The sequence below is a fragment of the Triturus cristatus genome, chromosome 3_1 (assembly GCF_964204655.1).
Source record: "Triturus cristatus chromosome 3_1, aTriCri1.1, whole genome shotgun sequence".
Classification (NCBI taxonomy): Eukaryota; Metazoa; Chordata; class Amphibia; order Caudata; family Salamandridae; genus Triturus; species Triturus cristatus.
In genome coordinates, this window is record NC_140583.1 from 1154537900 (window position 1) to 1154552308 (window position 14409).

Below are 14409 nucleotides of genomic sequence, written 5' to 3' on the forward strand. Positions count from 1 at the left end.
ACATCTGTGGCCCTTTAATTTATTTGAATACATCTATATTATAGATTTCTGGATCAATGCTTTCACTAAGAGAAGCCAAAACAAAAAGAACATGAAATATGGCAGACTATCAGGGAACGTCTTAAGAGTTTAGCAGGTAGAATGTATCATATTTGCTACTATACTAGTGCATCGACTGATGGCACAGTGAGGCTTCCTAAAACGACTGATGTTTGCTACATATATTGATAATATTTGCGAATATGTTTTAGAAATTATACTGTGGTTTCTAAATGGAAACTGATTGAACCACTGAGACTGCATTTAAAACTTCATTTTAGACTGACTCATCCTTATTAAATACAGATAGAGAATTAATCTTTATTACTGTTTTAGGTAGTCTGTTAAAATATTCCTGATGAAGAACACAGAGTGAAATTCATTGAACATGGATTCAATAAACTATTACTGAACATTTATTCAGATTAGTGGGAGTTGGGTTTGTCTGACTTTAGTGAAGGATTATATTATATTCCATTTCAAAATATCTTCTAATTCTCTCGCACATATTGTTGCCATCAATTAGAGAAAGTGCACGGTGTTAATTTGAGTCAAGCTAACCAGATTTTCAGATCCATGTTTCAGGGTGTTGTGTGTCAGAAACCACATTGGTAAACCAAGATCTATACAAAGAACAAACTTTTGAATGACACACTTATTACAATAAAACTATGGATTATAAAGGAGTGCCACCAGAAGCTGTGTATACCTCATCATTCTCACCAACTGTCTAGTGCTCTGAAGAATACTGGTTAAGAAGGAGAAACACTTAACATTCTGTTTTATTCATGTATGTAAATAAAGGAATTAATACATATTAGCGATCTACATTACGCACTCTCACAAGGGAATATATGTTGCACAAGATACTAAAGATGGTAAAACTTAGATCCATGCATGTGTTATTCGTTAGCTATAGCAATATTCATAATGAAATAACATACAATATAAAACATATGGCATCTTTACATTCCATGGACTGCTTGCAGTATCTGAAAATGTATTTTTTAATGACATTGTAAGACTGAGCAAAACATAAATGACCAGTTTTATTCGATGGGGATTTTTTAAAAAACTATTCAAACACAAAGGACTCCATGAGAAAATAACTGAACACCAGCAGCTTTGTTTCGCCGATAGAGATTTGTTGTACATGTCCTACTTATTTGGAGTTTTAGTCATCATAGTGTAATAACTCATAAATACCTGCTCTTCACTACAATTTAAAATGCATTTAAGAAAAACACATATAGCCCATTTAAATGACTCATACTTTGCACACACTTAATAATGTCATCTTCTTTAAGATCCACAGCGTCAGCTTCTTGAAGATCCAATGATAGTATATGTCCTGTACACCAAGAATGTTCATTGACCAATTCAGATACCCTGACCCCAGGGGGACATCATTTCTTGCAATAACAGATGTAATAGGTTGTTCTGCTCAGCTGTCAGGAATGGCCTGAAGAATATGATACATGTCAATGAGACAAAAATATTGCAACATACCTATTATAATGCTTATCCGACATTAGTACCATCACCAAATATAATTTGACAATGACTGTACATCAATACGCTGAAAAGGGTCAAATTCATGCCGTACTCCATAGACGCTACAGAGACTAGTACTGAAGCTCACTTTCCCCAGATTATTGGTCCCCTGTTTCTGTCGTATTTGTTTTATTTTTTATTGTACCATTATTTCTATCTTCATCACTCATGCAGGTAGGCTACTTGTTTTCATTTGATGTTCCTGTCAGTGACTTCTTTTACAGTTTTTCTACTTGCCACAAATCACACACCCGTCAGTCGTATTTCATGACCTTTCAGTTTGAGTTTCAAGTCTCTCGCATAGGGGTATTGCTCTTTAAGCCATTGCACATATGACTTGGGTTCTTGGACTCTACAAGTTTGTTTTACCAATCATACTAGTTCTCCATTAAGGGTGGGCTCTCTGAATCAATTAAAATGAGAAAATCTTCTCCCAGTACTCCCAGAAGACATTTTACAATATATTTTGTTTTGAAAGCATTTACTTTTTCATCCCTTCTTTGTCCAAGTTTTAATTCTCCTCAGCTTGTTTTCTCAGTGATCATGCTGGCTGTTTTTGGATAGGCATGGCATTTGCACTATCTGCTTTCGATACAATTACTCCATCAAAATAGCATAAAAAGTGTCTAGAGTAGGAAACTTAAGTACATGGTGAAAAGAGGACAAGTAAAGCACATTTCTCTAGGGTCTGACAGCTCAAACAGGACAATAGACCATGTAAAAGCAGCAGACCAAATCCCTGAATTCCAAACAAACCCTGACACTCCACAATTCTGGATTGCCTCTAATGATATGGTCATCATCTGAGAAGCTAAAAAACTGAAAACACACTGAATTCATTTCACTTTTGTGTGAAACCTCAGTATTTTTATTTAACTTTCATTTCTAAGCCATAAGCAAAAACAGATGAATGTAAATTCTAGGTTTACCAGACCCCATAACACATTCCCACTCTTTTCTATGTTAAACCTACAGAAAGGAAGTTGAAGAAGCACAAGCGTCCCTTTTACATTTAAGGTAACCCTCCATCAAATATGCTACTAGGAGCAGCCACAAGAAAACGGTTCAATGCTCCAGACCCCACCTTCTCAGCTTCTTTGCTTAAAAAGAGCATAAGGAGACGTACGCCATGAGCGGACCCCCCGCCTGGTCACAATGTACAAAGGGGCCCGAGAGCTACCCGAAAGTGCTAGAGAGGCCCTTATTGTCCCCATACCCAAGCCAGGAAGGAACCCCATGGTGGCAGAACCGGACCCAGACGATGGACAAGAGGGACAACCGGCCTAAAACAATCAGGAGGCAAGCATTACGACTAGATGTAAAACTCCGGGACAGAAAGGCTGTTCCTATAATCGATGATCCAGGGAGACGACATATTGAATAATTGCTCCTATTTTTAACAAGGGACCGAGATTGATTCTGAAAAAATTGTTTTAAATAAAGAACGATTGCTTTTAGGATTTCTTAAAAATAAGAGACCGAGACTGAATCCGGCCATCATAATCATTGAGGAAAGAAAAAGAGGGGGAAAAGAGAGAAAAGAAACACAAATCCTCCATTCACCAATCGTAAGCTATTATTGTAACACCTCTGCTTCCCTTGAAGCACCATACATGTACTCCCAGTGCGAGGAGAGATATTCTTACCGCAGTGCAGTTGCACCGGTGGAATTGGTGCCAGATTTCTATATACATTTTAAGGAGAAAAATTCTTGTGTCCTGAAGAAGGTGGTCCTATTGGGATTTCTGCCACCGAAACGCGTCGACGCCCGCTTTTTTGTTCAAAGTTAAATTCGGTTTAGCTATTAGTTAGCCATAGACGGGGATTGGAGACTTATGCCTGATACAGTCTATTGCGTTTCCAAATTAACATATGTATGACACAGTGTTTGTCTCTCAGTGTTCTCCTTTTTAGGCACATGATTGATTCCATGTGGGAATTATTGTATTTTTATTAGTATTGTTTTTATTTCTGATGCTTTGATGTTTCATATGAACTGATATTTATTAAAAAATATATATATTTGACATAAATCTGTTGTATGATAAGTGCTTCAAACATGTTAAGTGAAGTGTGGTTTTGAGTAAGTATGGATGCGAATATTTGTGTTGTATGAAGTAATAACCCCGGAACGGTTTCCAAAAGGTACATATATTTTTATGCAAGAACAGTTTAATCAAACTTAATCAATGCCCATCCGCTGCTCCTCACATGAACCAGGAACTATTTCTTCCCTCTCCCACTCATGTTGCCTGTGGCTCCCTCCGTAGCGCATTTTATTAAAAGGGAAGAACTTTTGCACTTATGTTTTTTAATCTATGGATACAGCTCCAATCTGTAAGGTAAACTATTTTTTTTAAGTTCAGCTCTCCAGGTGTTCAGCACTCCAGATGTTTGTGAGCAGTCTTTCTCCTGTACTTCTCTCTCCATGCGTTGCTTTTTGTTGCCCACCCCCCTCCTTGCTGTGCTCGCCCATGTGTTCTTACCATTGTCTCTCGTGCAGTGGTGTGATTGCAGTGCTGCAAGGGCACTTTATAAGCATGCAGATTCCTTCTTTCCTCTGGCCTTTTGCGACTACATGGAGGATAGATTTGTTTGCAATTCTGCACGCCTGTGGCATAGTTGCCAAGTTTTCACATTGCTTATGTGTGATGTTTCAGTGTTCTAATGAGTGACATTCTATGGCTAAACGAGTGACACTTTCTCACAAGTAAAACCAAGCAAGGGGCTTGCAACAGAATGCCACATCACCCAGGACCACCCGCACTACTGACTATCCACCCCTGCAATGCCCCTGAGACAATCATGACCCATGAGTCGTATGATAATAAGGGACAACTATTTAATGTATCCTAGAGTTACTGATGTTTAATTTAATGTAATTGTGCTTGAATTTTATATTGCTGACATCCATCACTCACCTGTGTTTATATATCCACTTCAGTCAATCAATTTCAGGTTATTCGCATTTGATGAATGGATAAAAGTACAGAAAAATCTCACTGTGCAAAATAATCAAATACATATTACAATCAGCAATTGTCTAGTTGTTAAAATATCGTTGATCTAAAACCTATCCCTCGCTAAAAGCCAACAGCACACAATAACTAAGGTATTAGAATCCATACATCAATTCATTTTCAATGGTAAGGATAATGAAAACAGATTATTAAGACAAACAAGTTAATGACAGCACCACACCTAGATAGACTCTTCCTAGTCCCTCAGCATACACTGACTAAGATATTAAAATCCTTTCAGCAATTCAATTTTAGTGATAAAAAACTGTTGAAAACAAACTATTAAAACTGCCCCAGTAAGACAACACCTCTCTCTGAAGAACTTTTCCTAGCCCTCATGAATGAGTATAAGAAGTTCGCCATCAAAAAACAGACGAAAGGGGTTTCCAGCGTGTTTATTACTGCAAGGGTTGAGGAGTATGAAGATAAACTCAGTTTGGTTAAAATTGGGAGGATCCATTTTTTTTCCTTTCCACTTTATAAAAAGAGCACAAGAAAAAAATGTGCAACATAGTTTGTGGGGAAAGAGCATCACAGGGACATAGTGACAAATGATTTAACTAATATGCTTGAGCTGGGTAACCTACCATTAAAGTGAAAATGTGCAGTCTCATCCTAGTTAGTAGATAGTCGTGCATATTGTTGGAAACAAGAGAAAGATAGGAGTCATGGCCCGTGGCCACACTAGGCAGGGTCAGGTTGGATAAAAACCGTGATTTTGCATTGATTATTTTCCAATCTTTCTATTTCACACTTAGTGACAAAGGCCTCTCTTAACTCGGATTTAGAAAAAGACAGGCATTTTGAGGGTGTGGCATATAGGAAATCTAGGCCCAGATCTGAAAGGCACTGCTTAACATATGCTAGCCATGGGATACTGTTGCTCATTCAAGATTGATTATGTCTTTTATTATCGCTTGATTTATCATAACGGAGTCCCTTTTTCGGATTCTCAACCATAAAAGGAGAGGGGCAATTTGATTGAGTTGGTGATAAAAGGAAGGCCGAGTTCTTTGTGGGCAATCAAGTTCGAAAAAGAGGGAGGAACTGAGAGCAGCTTTTTATCAAATGTATCCTCCACTGACTGAAGGGCACCCACTTGAGCTGTACCCCATATTTGGGCGCCATAAGTGGCTAAGGCTACAGATTTTGCCAGGCAGATTTCTACCATTTCCCCACATGGCTTTTTACCTAGGTGAGAAGAACATTTCCAAAGAGCTGCTATGCTTCTTTTCAACATGTTTGTTCTGTTTTCTACCATAGCACACCAATTAAGTTTGGAATCGAAGAGAAGGTCCAAGTACATAAAGGACTCTACACATTGCAGGGATCCCCCATCAAGTTGGAGGGATATTGGCTTTTTTCTTCCTGTCCCCGCTGCCATAACAAAAGTTTTTGATTTGTTGTCAAACAATCCCAATGCTGTAGTGCCAATAGTGAAGTGCAAGCAGAGGTAAACCACATCCCTACATTGTGCAGTCAAAACTTCATTAAGTTCATTGGTATACAGAGAGAAGAGAAAGGGGGCTAGGACACATCCCTGTCGAACCACCTTTTCGATTCTGAACAATTTTGTACATTCCCAATGTTTACCAAACCTGATTACAGCCCCTGCTTCTCTATGTATCTCTCTGATAAAGAGGATTATAGAGTTGTACACGCCTATAGACTCCATAAGTGCCCACAAATATGTGTGGCTCACAAAGTCGAAGGCCGTGGACAAGTCCATAAAGTGTACATAGAACTGCCCCTTTTTTTGCATGGACATATTTAGCTGCGAGCAAAGCTAAATTTAAGCCTTGATCAATCGTAACCCTCCTTTTTTTGTTTTAAGTTCAGTCTCTGAGTAGTAAAGTTATTTTTCTTTAATTGCATTTCACTCACAAGATTTTCACTATATTTCAAATCATGCACTTCTTTTCAGCACTGAAACCCATCTGCCTGGGCAAATTGTATTGACTGATGACACCTATTTGGGCAGGGACAGAGATTACCGTTCCTTTACATGCGGTCAGCTTTTTCCTCTCCTCTCTCAACCACTAATCAGTTTAATGCAGCTCAGTCAAAGCATATAATATGTCACATGGCTCAAACCAAAGGTTGCTAGAGAATGGACAAGTTGTGCAGCACCACGGAGAGTCAGACCAACACAAAGCAGGGGTGTGGCCGCGACATCTGTGCCTGGGTCTGTCTGAGTGGTGGCCAGACGGGTCTCCAAGGACCTGTGTGCAGCTTAGCGGGCCAGCCCCGGGTGCGGCCCAGCCTGCGTCAGAGGCCCCCGCTACGACAGGGGGCATGGGTGAGCCTGAGGCCTGGGCCACCCGGTCCTGCTGGTGCAGTCTTAGGGCTGGCAGTAGGACGTCTTTCCTACCCCGAGCCCCCGGTGAGACGTCGCATACTGCGAGAGGTTATTGAGGACACCTGGGAGGCTCGTGGGGGCCTCCTCGCTGCCGCCGGCCCTGGCTGCCGGGCCGCGGCATGTGTGCGTGGACACGGCTCTCCCCGGTGTTCCCCGTCACACCCCGATCCATGCTCAAGTTACGTCAGTGCGGGGGCCGGGGAGGCCGTGGCCCTGGGGGGGCGTGTGCGGGCCTGGCTGTGTGACTGCATTATAAACAGCTGTGGCGGGCCAGCCTCTGTGGGCCCGCATTGATTGTCCATCACGGCAGCTGGGCCTGCCCTCTATCCCCTCTTCACCATCACAGGCGGACCCCCTGGGGTGCGATGGGCCATCTCTGTCAATAGGTGGCCTTGCATCAAATTTGGCCTCACAGTGCAGTGTGTTGCATGTAATAGAGGAGCAACATCAGCAGCGCGCAGGAGTGTAGTCTGAAAACTTGCAAAGGTACTCCGCAACATACTACATATAAATATGGGCCGGCCAGACCCAAAGGAGCGCAAATTACAGTTTTATCAGGCTGACCCGACTAGAGGTGGCTGGCTGGCCACAGACACGGAGGATGCGGCTGGGACACCTGCCGAGACAGTACCTACCACTGACACTGTGGCCATCATGCAGGAACTCGGGGCAAGCTTTCGGCCCATGGACACCCAATTTGATACATTGGCATCTCGCATGGATAAACTGGGGGACCGCATAGACCACCAAGGGGGAAGTCTGGATAGCGATGAGGAACGAATATCGAGCTTAGAGGACACATCACCTACTCTCCAAAAGCACCTCAAGAAGGCGGAGCGTATACTCAAGCAAGTAGCTATCAAAAATGAAGATTTGGAGGCAAGATTTTTTTTGCAGAGTTTTATACAGTGCGAACTTGACCCAAATCCAATCAGGTATCAGAGCGCTTTACATAGCACCAGTTACGTTACATGAGGACACACATTCATTTTTTGTTAGGCACAGGGAGATTAAGTGATTTGCCCAGAATCACAGGATGTTCAGCGTCATTACTGAGACTCGAACCCAGTTCCCCAGGTCCGAGGTCGAGCGCCCTAGCCGTTAGGCCAACTCCTCTCCCCTGTGTTGCGGAATCCACAAACATGGGCTGGTCAGATGTGTACGTCGAGCAGCTGCTGCTTGCTTTGTTTGATCAATCCAGTTTCTCCCCAATCTTTTTGGTGGAGAGGGAGCATGCCACTCTTGGCCCACGACCCCCTGCTGGTGCCCCGCCTCGATTTCTAATAGCACGTCTTCTCAACTACAAAGACCCGCCTGGCCTGCGAACACGGCGAATTACATTAATAGGGGTCTGTCATATCCATATATCCAGACTTTAACCCCACAGTCCAAGAGGCCAGACGTAAATTTGCTGACGCAAAGAACACCCTCCGCAAACTGAACATTTGCTACGCAATGCTGTATCCTGCACGCCTGACGAATTACCACAATGGGAAGTCCAACATTTTTGAGACACCTGCAGAAGCTGTTACCTTCCGTAAGAAGTTATCCAGCGGATCCTCTCCCCGCCCCCAGGGTTCCACGGTGCCTGCTGATTGATGGCTATGTTGTGGCTGTCAGCATGCACCAATTGGTCAGTGAATCGGCTACGCATGCATATAACGGTGACTCAGACACTGGGACGGGCCCTGATTGCCTTGACCTCTAACAGATATTACATTCCTAAACTTGTGGTGGTGCTGACCATCTGTATCTACAAACTACTGTTTTCATGATATTGCTGCTGCGTCACCCGTGCGCCCCATTGGTGTATACAAGTGCAATAAGTATGGGTTTCTTTCTTCCTTTTACTGTTTATTGAATGTTGGGGGGAAAAATCTCCATGTTCAGGGAGAACTGATGTTTGAATGTTAATTTACATGCTGTGCTATCCCACATAGCCAACAACTTCCAGTCGGCATGACAGACAACAGGCCCGCTATTTCCTGCTTTGCCGGGATAATGACAAGTGACGTAGCCAAGCCCCTAGGGGTACCTTGTGTTACATGGAATATTCGTGGCATCAATAATCCGCATAAAGGTAAACGAGTCCTGGCATACCTACACAGGCATGGTGTCAAAATGGCGTACTTGCAGGAAACGCATCTATCACCTAGCTAAGCCACCACATTTGCCAAGTCCTGGAGAGCCCATTGATATTTTTCCTCCTTCAGCACATACTCAAGAGGCGTCTGCATACTTACTGATAGGAGTGTTCCGTTTCACTTATACGCACCTCATATTGACTCCGCAGGGCGGTAAATAATCCTTCATGGCCTCCTTGCTGAACAAGTATTGCTGGTGAATATATATGGCCCCACAGTGTATGACCAACATTTTTTTCAGGACATCTCTAATCTCATGAGCCGAGCAGACGTAGATCAAATAATAATGGGAGTTGATTTTAACCTAATACAATGCCCCAGCCTCGACTCCTCTAGTGCATGTCCAAGTGATAAGCCTAAGGCCAGAGCCCTGCTTCATCACATCATAGACACATATGCGCTTAAAGACTCCTGGCGATCTCATCACCCCCTTGATTCTGGCTTCAACTTTTATTCCTCCCCACATACAGTCTGGACTAGATTGGACTACTTGTTTCTTTCAGTAAAAGAAGTCCATGTCCTTCCACCCAGCCTCTCCAATCATAGCCCAGTACTCCTTCATTTAGCCATTCCACACGGCTGCGAAGCAGAAAGACGTTGGCGTTTCCTTGGAGATGCCCTACGCGACCAAGTATTTTGGAGTGAGATGCTAGTTGCTGTGACTGAGTGTTTTTTGATAAATACGGGTTCGGTTGCCACGCAAGCCACGCTATAGAAAGCCTTCAAGGCTTATATCCGGGGGATTACCATATCTAAACAGGCGGGAATCCTGGGCGACATTCGTCGCCAAATCAGATGCATTGAGTACGACCTGCAAACCATCGATGCAGCAGCAATATCGGATGGTAATCCGGGACTCCATACTCGGGCGCGCTTGATGTCTGATTTTCACATTTTGGCAGACCGGAAAACTGCATATTTAGGGAAATAAGTCACAGTACGTAAATATAGGGAGGGTGGGCGACCGGGCCAAATAATGTCTGGGATTCTGCACCCTAATCGAGCGCCAACGACATTGTCAAGATCCGAACCACTGATGGTGCATGTGCGTTGGGCGCAGAGGAGGTGAGAGCTGCTTTCTCCAGAGCTTTCCGCCTATCTTGAGGAGATTGCGATGGTGTGGCTGGAGGACAGCCATCAACAATTTCTCAGAGAACTCCTCACATCAGATGAAATTAAGGAAGCCATTGACTCATTCAATGGCTCAAAGGCCACTGGACTAGACAGCCTCTTCGGCGCCTTCTACAAGGCATTTAAAGAACAACTTGTCCCGCAACTTCTTGCATTGTACAACAAGGCCTTAACCACTGGCTGGTTGCCATCTACTCTACGAGAAGCAGTGCTTACATTATTAAAACTGGGCAAAAATCCTACCTTATGCACTTCATACAGACCCCTCTCGTTGCTCAACTTAGATAATAAAATACCAGCGAAGGCTTTGGCCACCAGGCTGGCCCTCCTTATGGAGCTAATTATCTCACCGGTACAGTCTGGCTTTTTCCCCCATAGGGGAACCTCATTTAATCACAAAACAATATTGTCTCCGACAGTGCCCGCGGCGGTGGGCCTAATGAACACCGAGAAGATGTCTGATAGTCTCGAATAGTCCTTCCTGACAGCGGTATTGCGGAAACGTGGGACCCCTCCCCCCTTTATATCCCTGATTCAGTTGCTATACTCTGAGCCTGTGGCCTGTATAAGGATTAACGGAACGTTATCCGATGTTTTGCCTAACACTAGGGGAACTAGGTAGAGGTGCCCCCTACCCCCTTATTGTTTATTTATAGCCATGGACCCTTTGGTTCGCCACATGCAGGCATGGCATCTCCATCGCGGACTCCGGCTTAAGCAGGGACCACTACTTCTCTCCCTATATGCAGATGATATACTTATTATTATTAGGCACCCTGCAGACAATCTCTCCCCTTTCAGTGGAAGAAATAACATGTTTTGGTGAACTGTTGGGTTTACAGATTAACTGGTCCAAATCGGAGTTATTTCAGCTCACGGATGCCACCCATCTAGTACCGACGGGCTATCCAGTCCAATGGACAGATGACCCTACTAGATATCTGGGCATCCAGCTACACAAGAACAAGCACCAAGTGCTACAAATGAACTATGGGCCGGCGATAGCGAATCTGGCAATCCCGGTTAAGAGGTGGATTAAGCTGCCACTCTCAATGGCAGGCCGAGTAGCCATTATTAAGATAATTGTACTCCCTCAGCTCTTATACCTCTTCCTTAATATCCTAAGTCCTTTTTTCAAGCATTACGCAGTTACCTGCTGCGTCTCATCTGGGCGGGTCACAGGCCCAGAGTGAGGTGGGATACCCTGATCTTATCATATGCCAGAGGAAGTCTAGGTGTTCCAGACTTGCAGTTATATTACCTGGCAGCTCAGTGCCAATATGCACATAGATGGTACCATCCCGACGCTCGCATTCCCTATCTGAAGCCGGAACTAGATCAGCTACAGGACATTCCAAACTTGTTGGCCAGGGGTATTCCCCAGGATCCCACTGATATTATGACTGTTGCCGGGGCATGTTCAGTGTGGTACACCTTGTGGCGCACACTTGGGGGTGGCAGTCTTTATACTCCAATGCTTCCCTTGGAGGATAACAAGTGGCTACCATTAACCAGCAAGCCCCTTATAAAGCGCATGCTGCGACATTATAACATTCGCACAGTAGGAGACCTCTTCCCAGATGGCCATGTGTTGCAGATTGCTGAGGATCCCCGATTTCTCAATATGACTCTTATGCACCGCTTCCTATTTCAGCATCTTCATGCTACGCTGCGCTCCCGGCTACTCTACTACCCTATTTCCCCGGTGGAATTCCCCCCACTTATGCTAGTGATCTCCTGCCCAGACAACGCTCATCTGACATCCAAGCTGTATCGCGCTAGCTTAGCGCTAAAGCCTGACACCACTGCCAGGGTACGCGAGGTATGGGCACAGGCTCTTGGCACGCCGATCCAAGACACAATGTGTGCCTATTTCTGTGCACAAATCCAAAAGGTTTCTCTCTGCCATAAACAAACAACTTCATTTTAAGTTCCTTCATCGGGCATATCTCGCCCAGACAGACATTACTAAGTACGACGCAAACAGGTCAAATCATTGCCCCAAATGCCTTGCACCTGCAGCAGACTTTGTGCACCTCACATGGACCTGCCTCACCAAATCCCTATATTGGACTACAGTGTATTCACATGTCAATACTATGCTCGGGTTGATATACAGCCGGACCCAGCGGTGGCACTCCTAGGCATACTGCCCAGCTCCCCAGATTGGTAGGCAGACTTGCCTCCATGTCCTTCCTATTGGCTAAGCATGAGATTGCAGTGCATTGGCGAAGGACCACATCTCTAACACCCGCCTCTTGGTTAAAACATATGTCTTATTGCGAGACCACTAGAGCAGACTACGCCACTCTTCAACCCCCGACTTCACACCCCATCGACTTCTGGCAACCACTGCGCGATTACCTATGCACTCTTGCACAGGACACGACCACTTACTCCTGTGTACACCAGCGCGGTCACTCCCATTGTGCTGCCGGACTCCCACGTTACATACCTTGCTCCCGTCAAAGACCATGCCTACCAAGACGTTTATAAGCTCACGGTTCCACGTTACCCCAATATCGTTATATATCTGTTATTCATTGTATACTCTTCGCAAGTGTTTGCAAGGGCCTTGGGATAATTTGAACTGTACTATTGTGCAAAGTGATATGCTGGTTTTTGTACTATCCGGTGTTTATTATATAAAAATGAATAAATAATATATTAAAAAGACCAACACAAAGCCTATTCCAAAAGCAGGTACAAATGGAGGATCATCTTCATTTCATATTCCATGGTGTGTACAGTACACAAAGTTACGGAGAGTGCTTTTCCACCTGGCCCATATTCAGCTGCACTCGCCTCTGCCCTGCAAAGTATTGGAATGAAAGCTGCTCTCCCCTCTGCTCCACACGGCTCTGGACTGCAGGGAGGCCATCCATAGCGGTCAAGGCAAGCAGAAACACAGGGCAGCATTTGGAAGGCACGGAAACCACCATATGACCCTTCTGTCTCTAAAAGCCATGCTACGCAAGAGCTGTCCTCGCAGACTTGTCTGGGCTGGCCAGCAGAGTAAATGAACATGCTACAGTTCAGTAGAGCCACGTGCATTCCATGCAGGGCCCCCCAGCTGGCCTGGAAAAGTAAGACGAAGGATCCTTGTGAAGATGGGTTCAGAGTGCTTGCTGTTTAAAGATGCTAGGTCTCTTTTTGTCCATGTAGCTTGAGGAGACCGGGCCTGATCTTAGCTTACATTTGTTTCTTAAAGGAACATCTGTCCTGGCACATGGCTGCGCCGTTAAAAACTGTATTAAAGAATCAACTAGTATAAAGTTTAATGACCATAGCAACAATTGGCTTCCAGGCCCATCTCACTTGGAAGGGCTGCTCTGGTCAGAAGGGAACTGTGCACAGTGGGTTTGGAAGAGTATGTTTTGCGTAGTTCTTCAGTCCTGACAGCATTATCAAAACAGTTGTGAGCACCAAATTTAATTCAAAACTGGATAGCCCATGTGATGTAATCATTCTTCTTTCTTTATTTCAGAGTTTCATATGTATCCATGAAAACTCAACACAAACTTGTAGCGAACACGTGTTTCGTCTTACGGTAACTCAACAGATGACTTCATCAGGGCCTAACCAAATGAATCCAGGAAACTCTTCCAACATATAGTAGTGTGTATCCTTCGTTACTAAGTACAGGTCATATCTGGTAGTCACCAATTATTGTTCTCAGAACTCAGCCTTTTAATCCATGACTGCCTGCCGAAACTGCATGGACAGGACACACTTTGTCGTTTCACTAGAAATTTATTGAGAAACTAGTTAAACTTGGATCATAGATATGGTCATGGATCAAAAGGCTGAGCATAATATATGGTGGCTACCAGATAGTATCTGCACTTAGAAACGAAGGATACACACTACTATATGTTGGAAGACTTACCTGGATTAATTTGATTAGGCCCTACAAGTTTGTGTTGTGTTTTCAATGGAACAACAACAAAAGAGCGTGACGAAATAAGAAGATCGAATATACAATGATACACTATGTGCTTGGGAGAAGTGTGAAGGAAACAGAATCCATCTGATGAAAAATAAAACCCTCACTCACCAACATAGTTGGTGACATGCTTCATCATGGGGTTTTAGCCAGAGTAGCCTTATGCACCTCTGGTGTGCTTCAACGCTTAATTTAAGGCGGAGCAACAATTTCAGA

General features: G+C 44.0%; 1 protein-coding gene across 2 annotated transcripts in view; it reads right to left on the bottom strand.

Annotated features, from left to right (window-relative positions):
* Window positions 1-803: 803 nt before the first annotated feature.
* Window positions 804-14409, bottom strand: part of LOC146861664 (40-kDa huntingtin-associated protein-like) — a 521777-nt gene continuing 508171 nt past the window's right edge. The window contains exons 12-13 of one of the 2 annotated variants that reach the window (XM_085646015.1): window positions 4515-4595; window positions 804-1501 (exon numbers count right to left, since the gene is read on the bottom strand). In XM_085646015.1, the coding sequence (XP_085502141.1) occupies window positions 4553-4595 (43 nt within the window). In that variant the 3' untranslated portion in view covers window positions 804-1501; window positions 4515-4552. The remainder of the gene's footprint in view (window positions 1502-4514; window positions 4596-14409) is intronic. The other variant, XM_085646014.1, reaches the window with a different exon arrangement.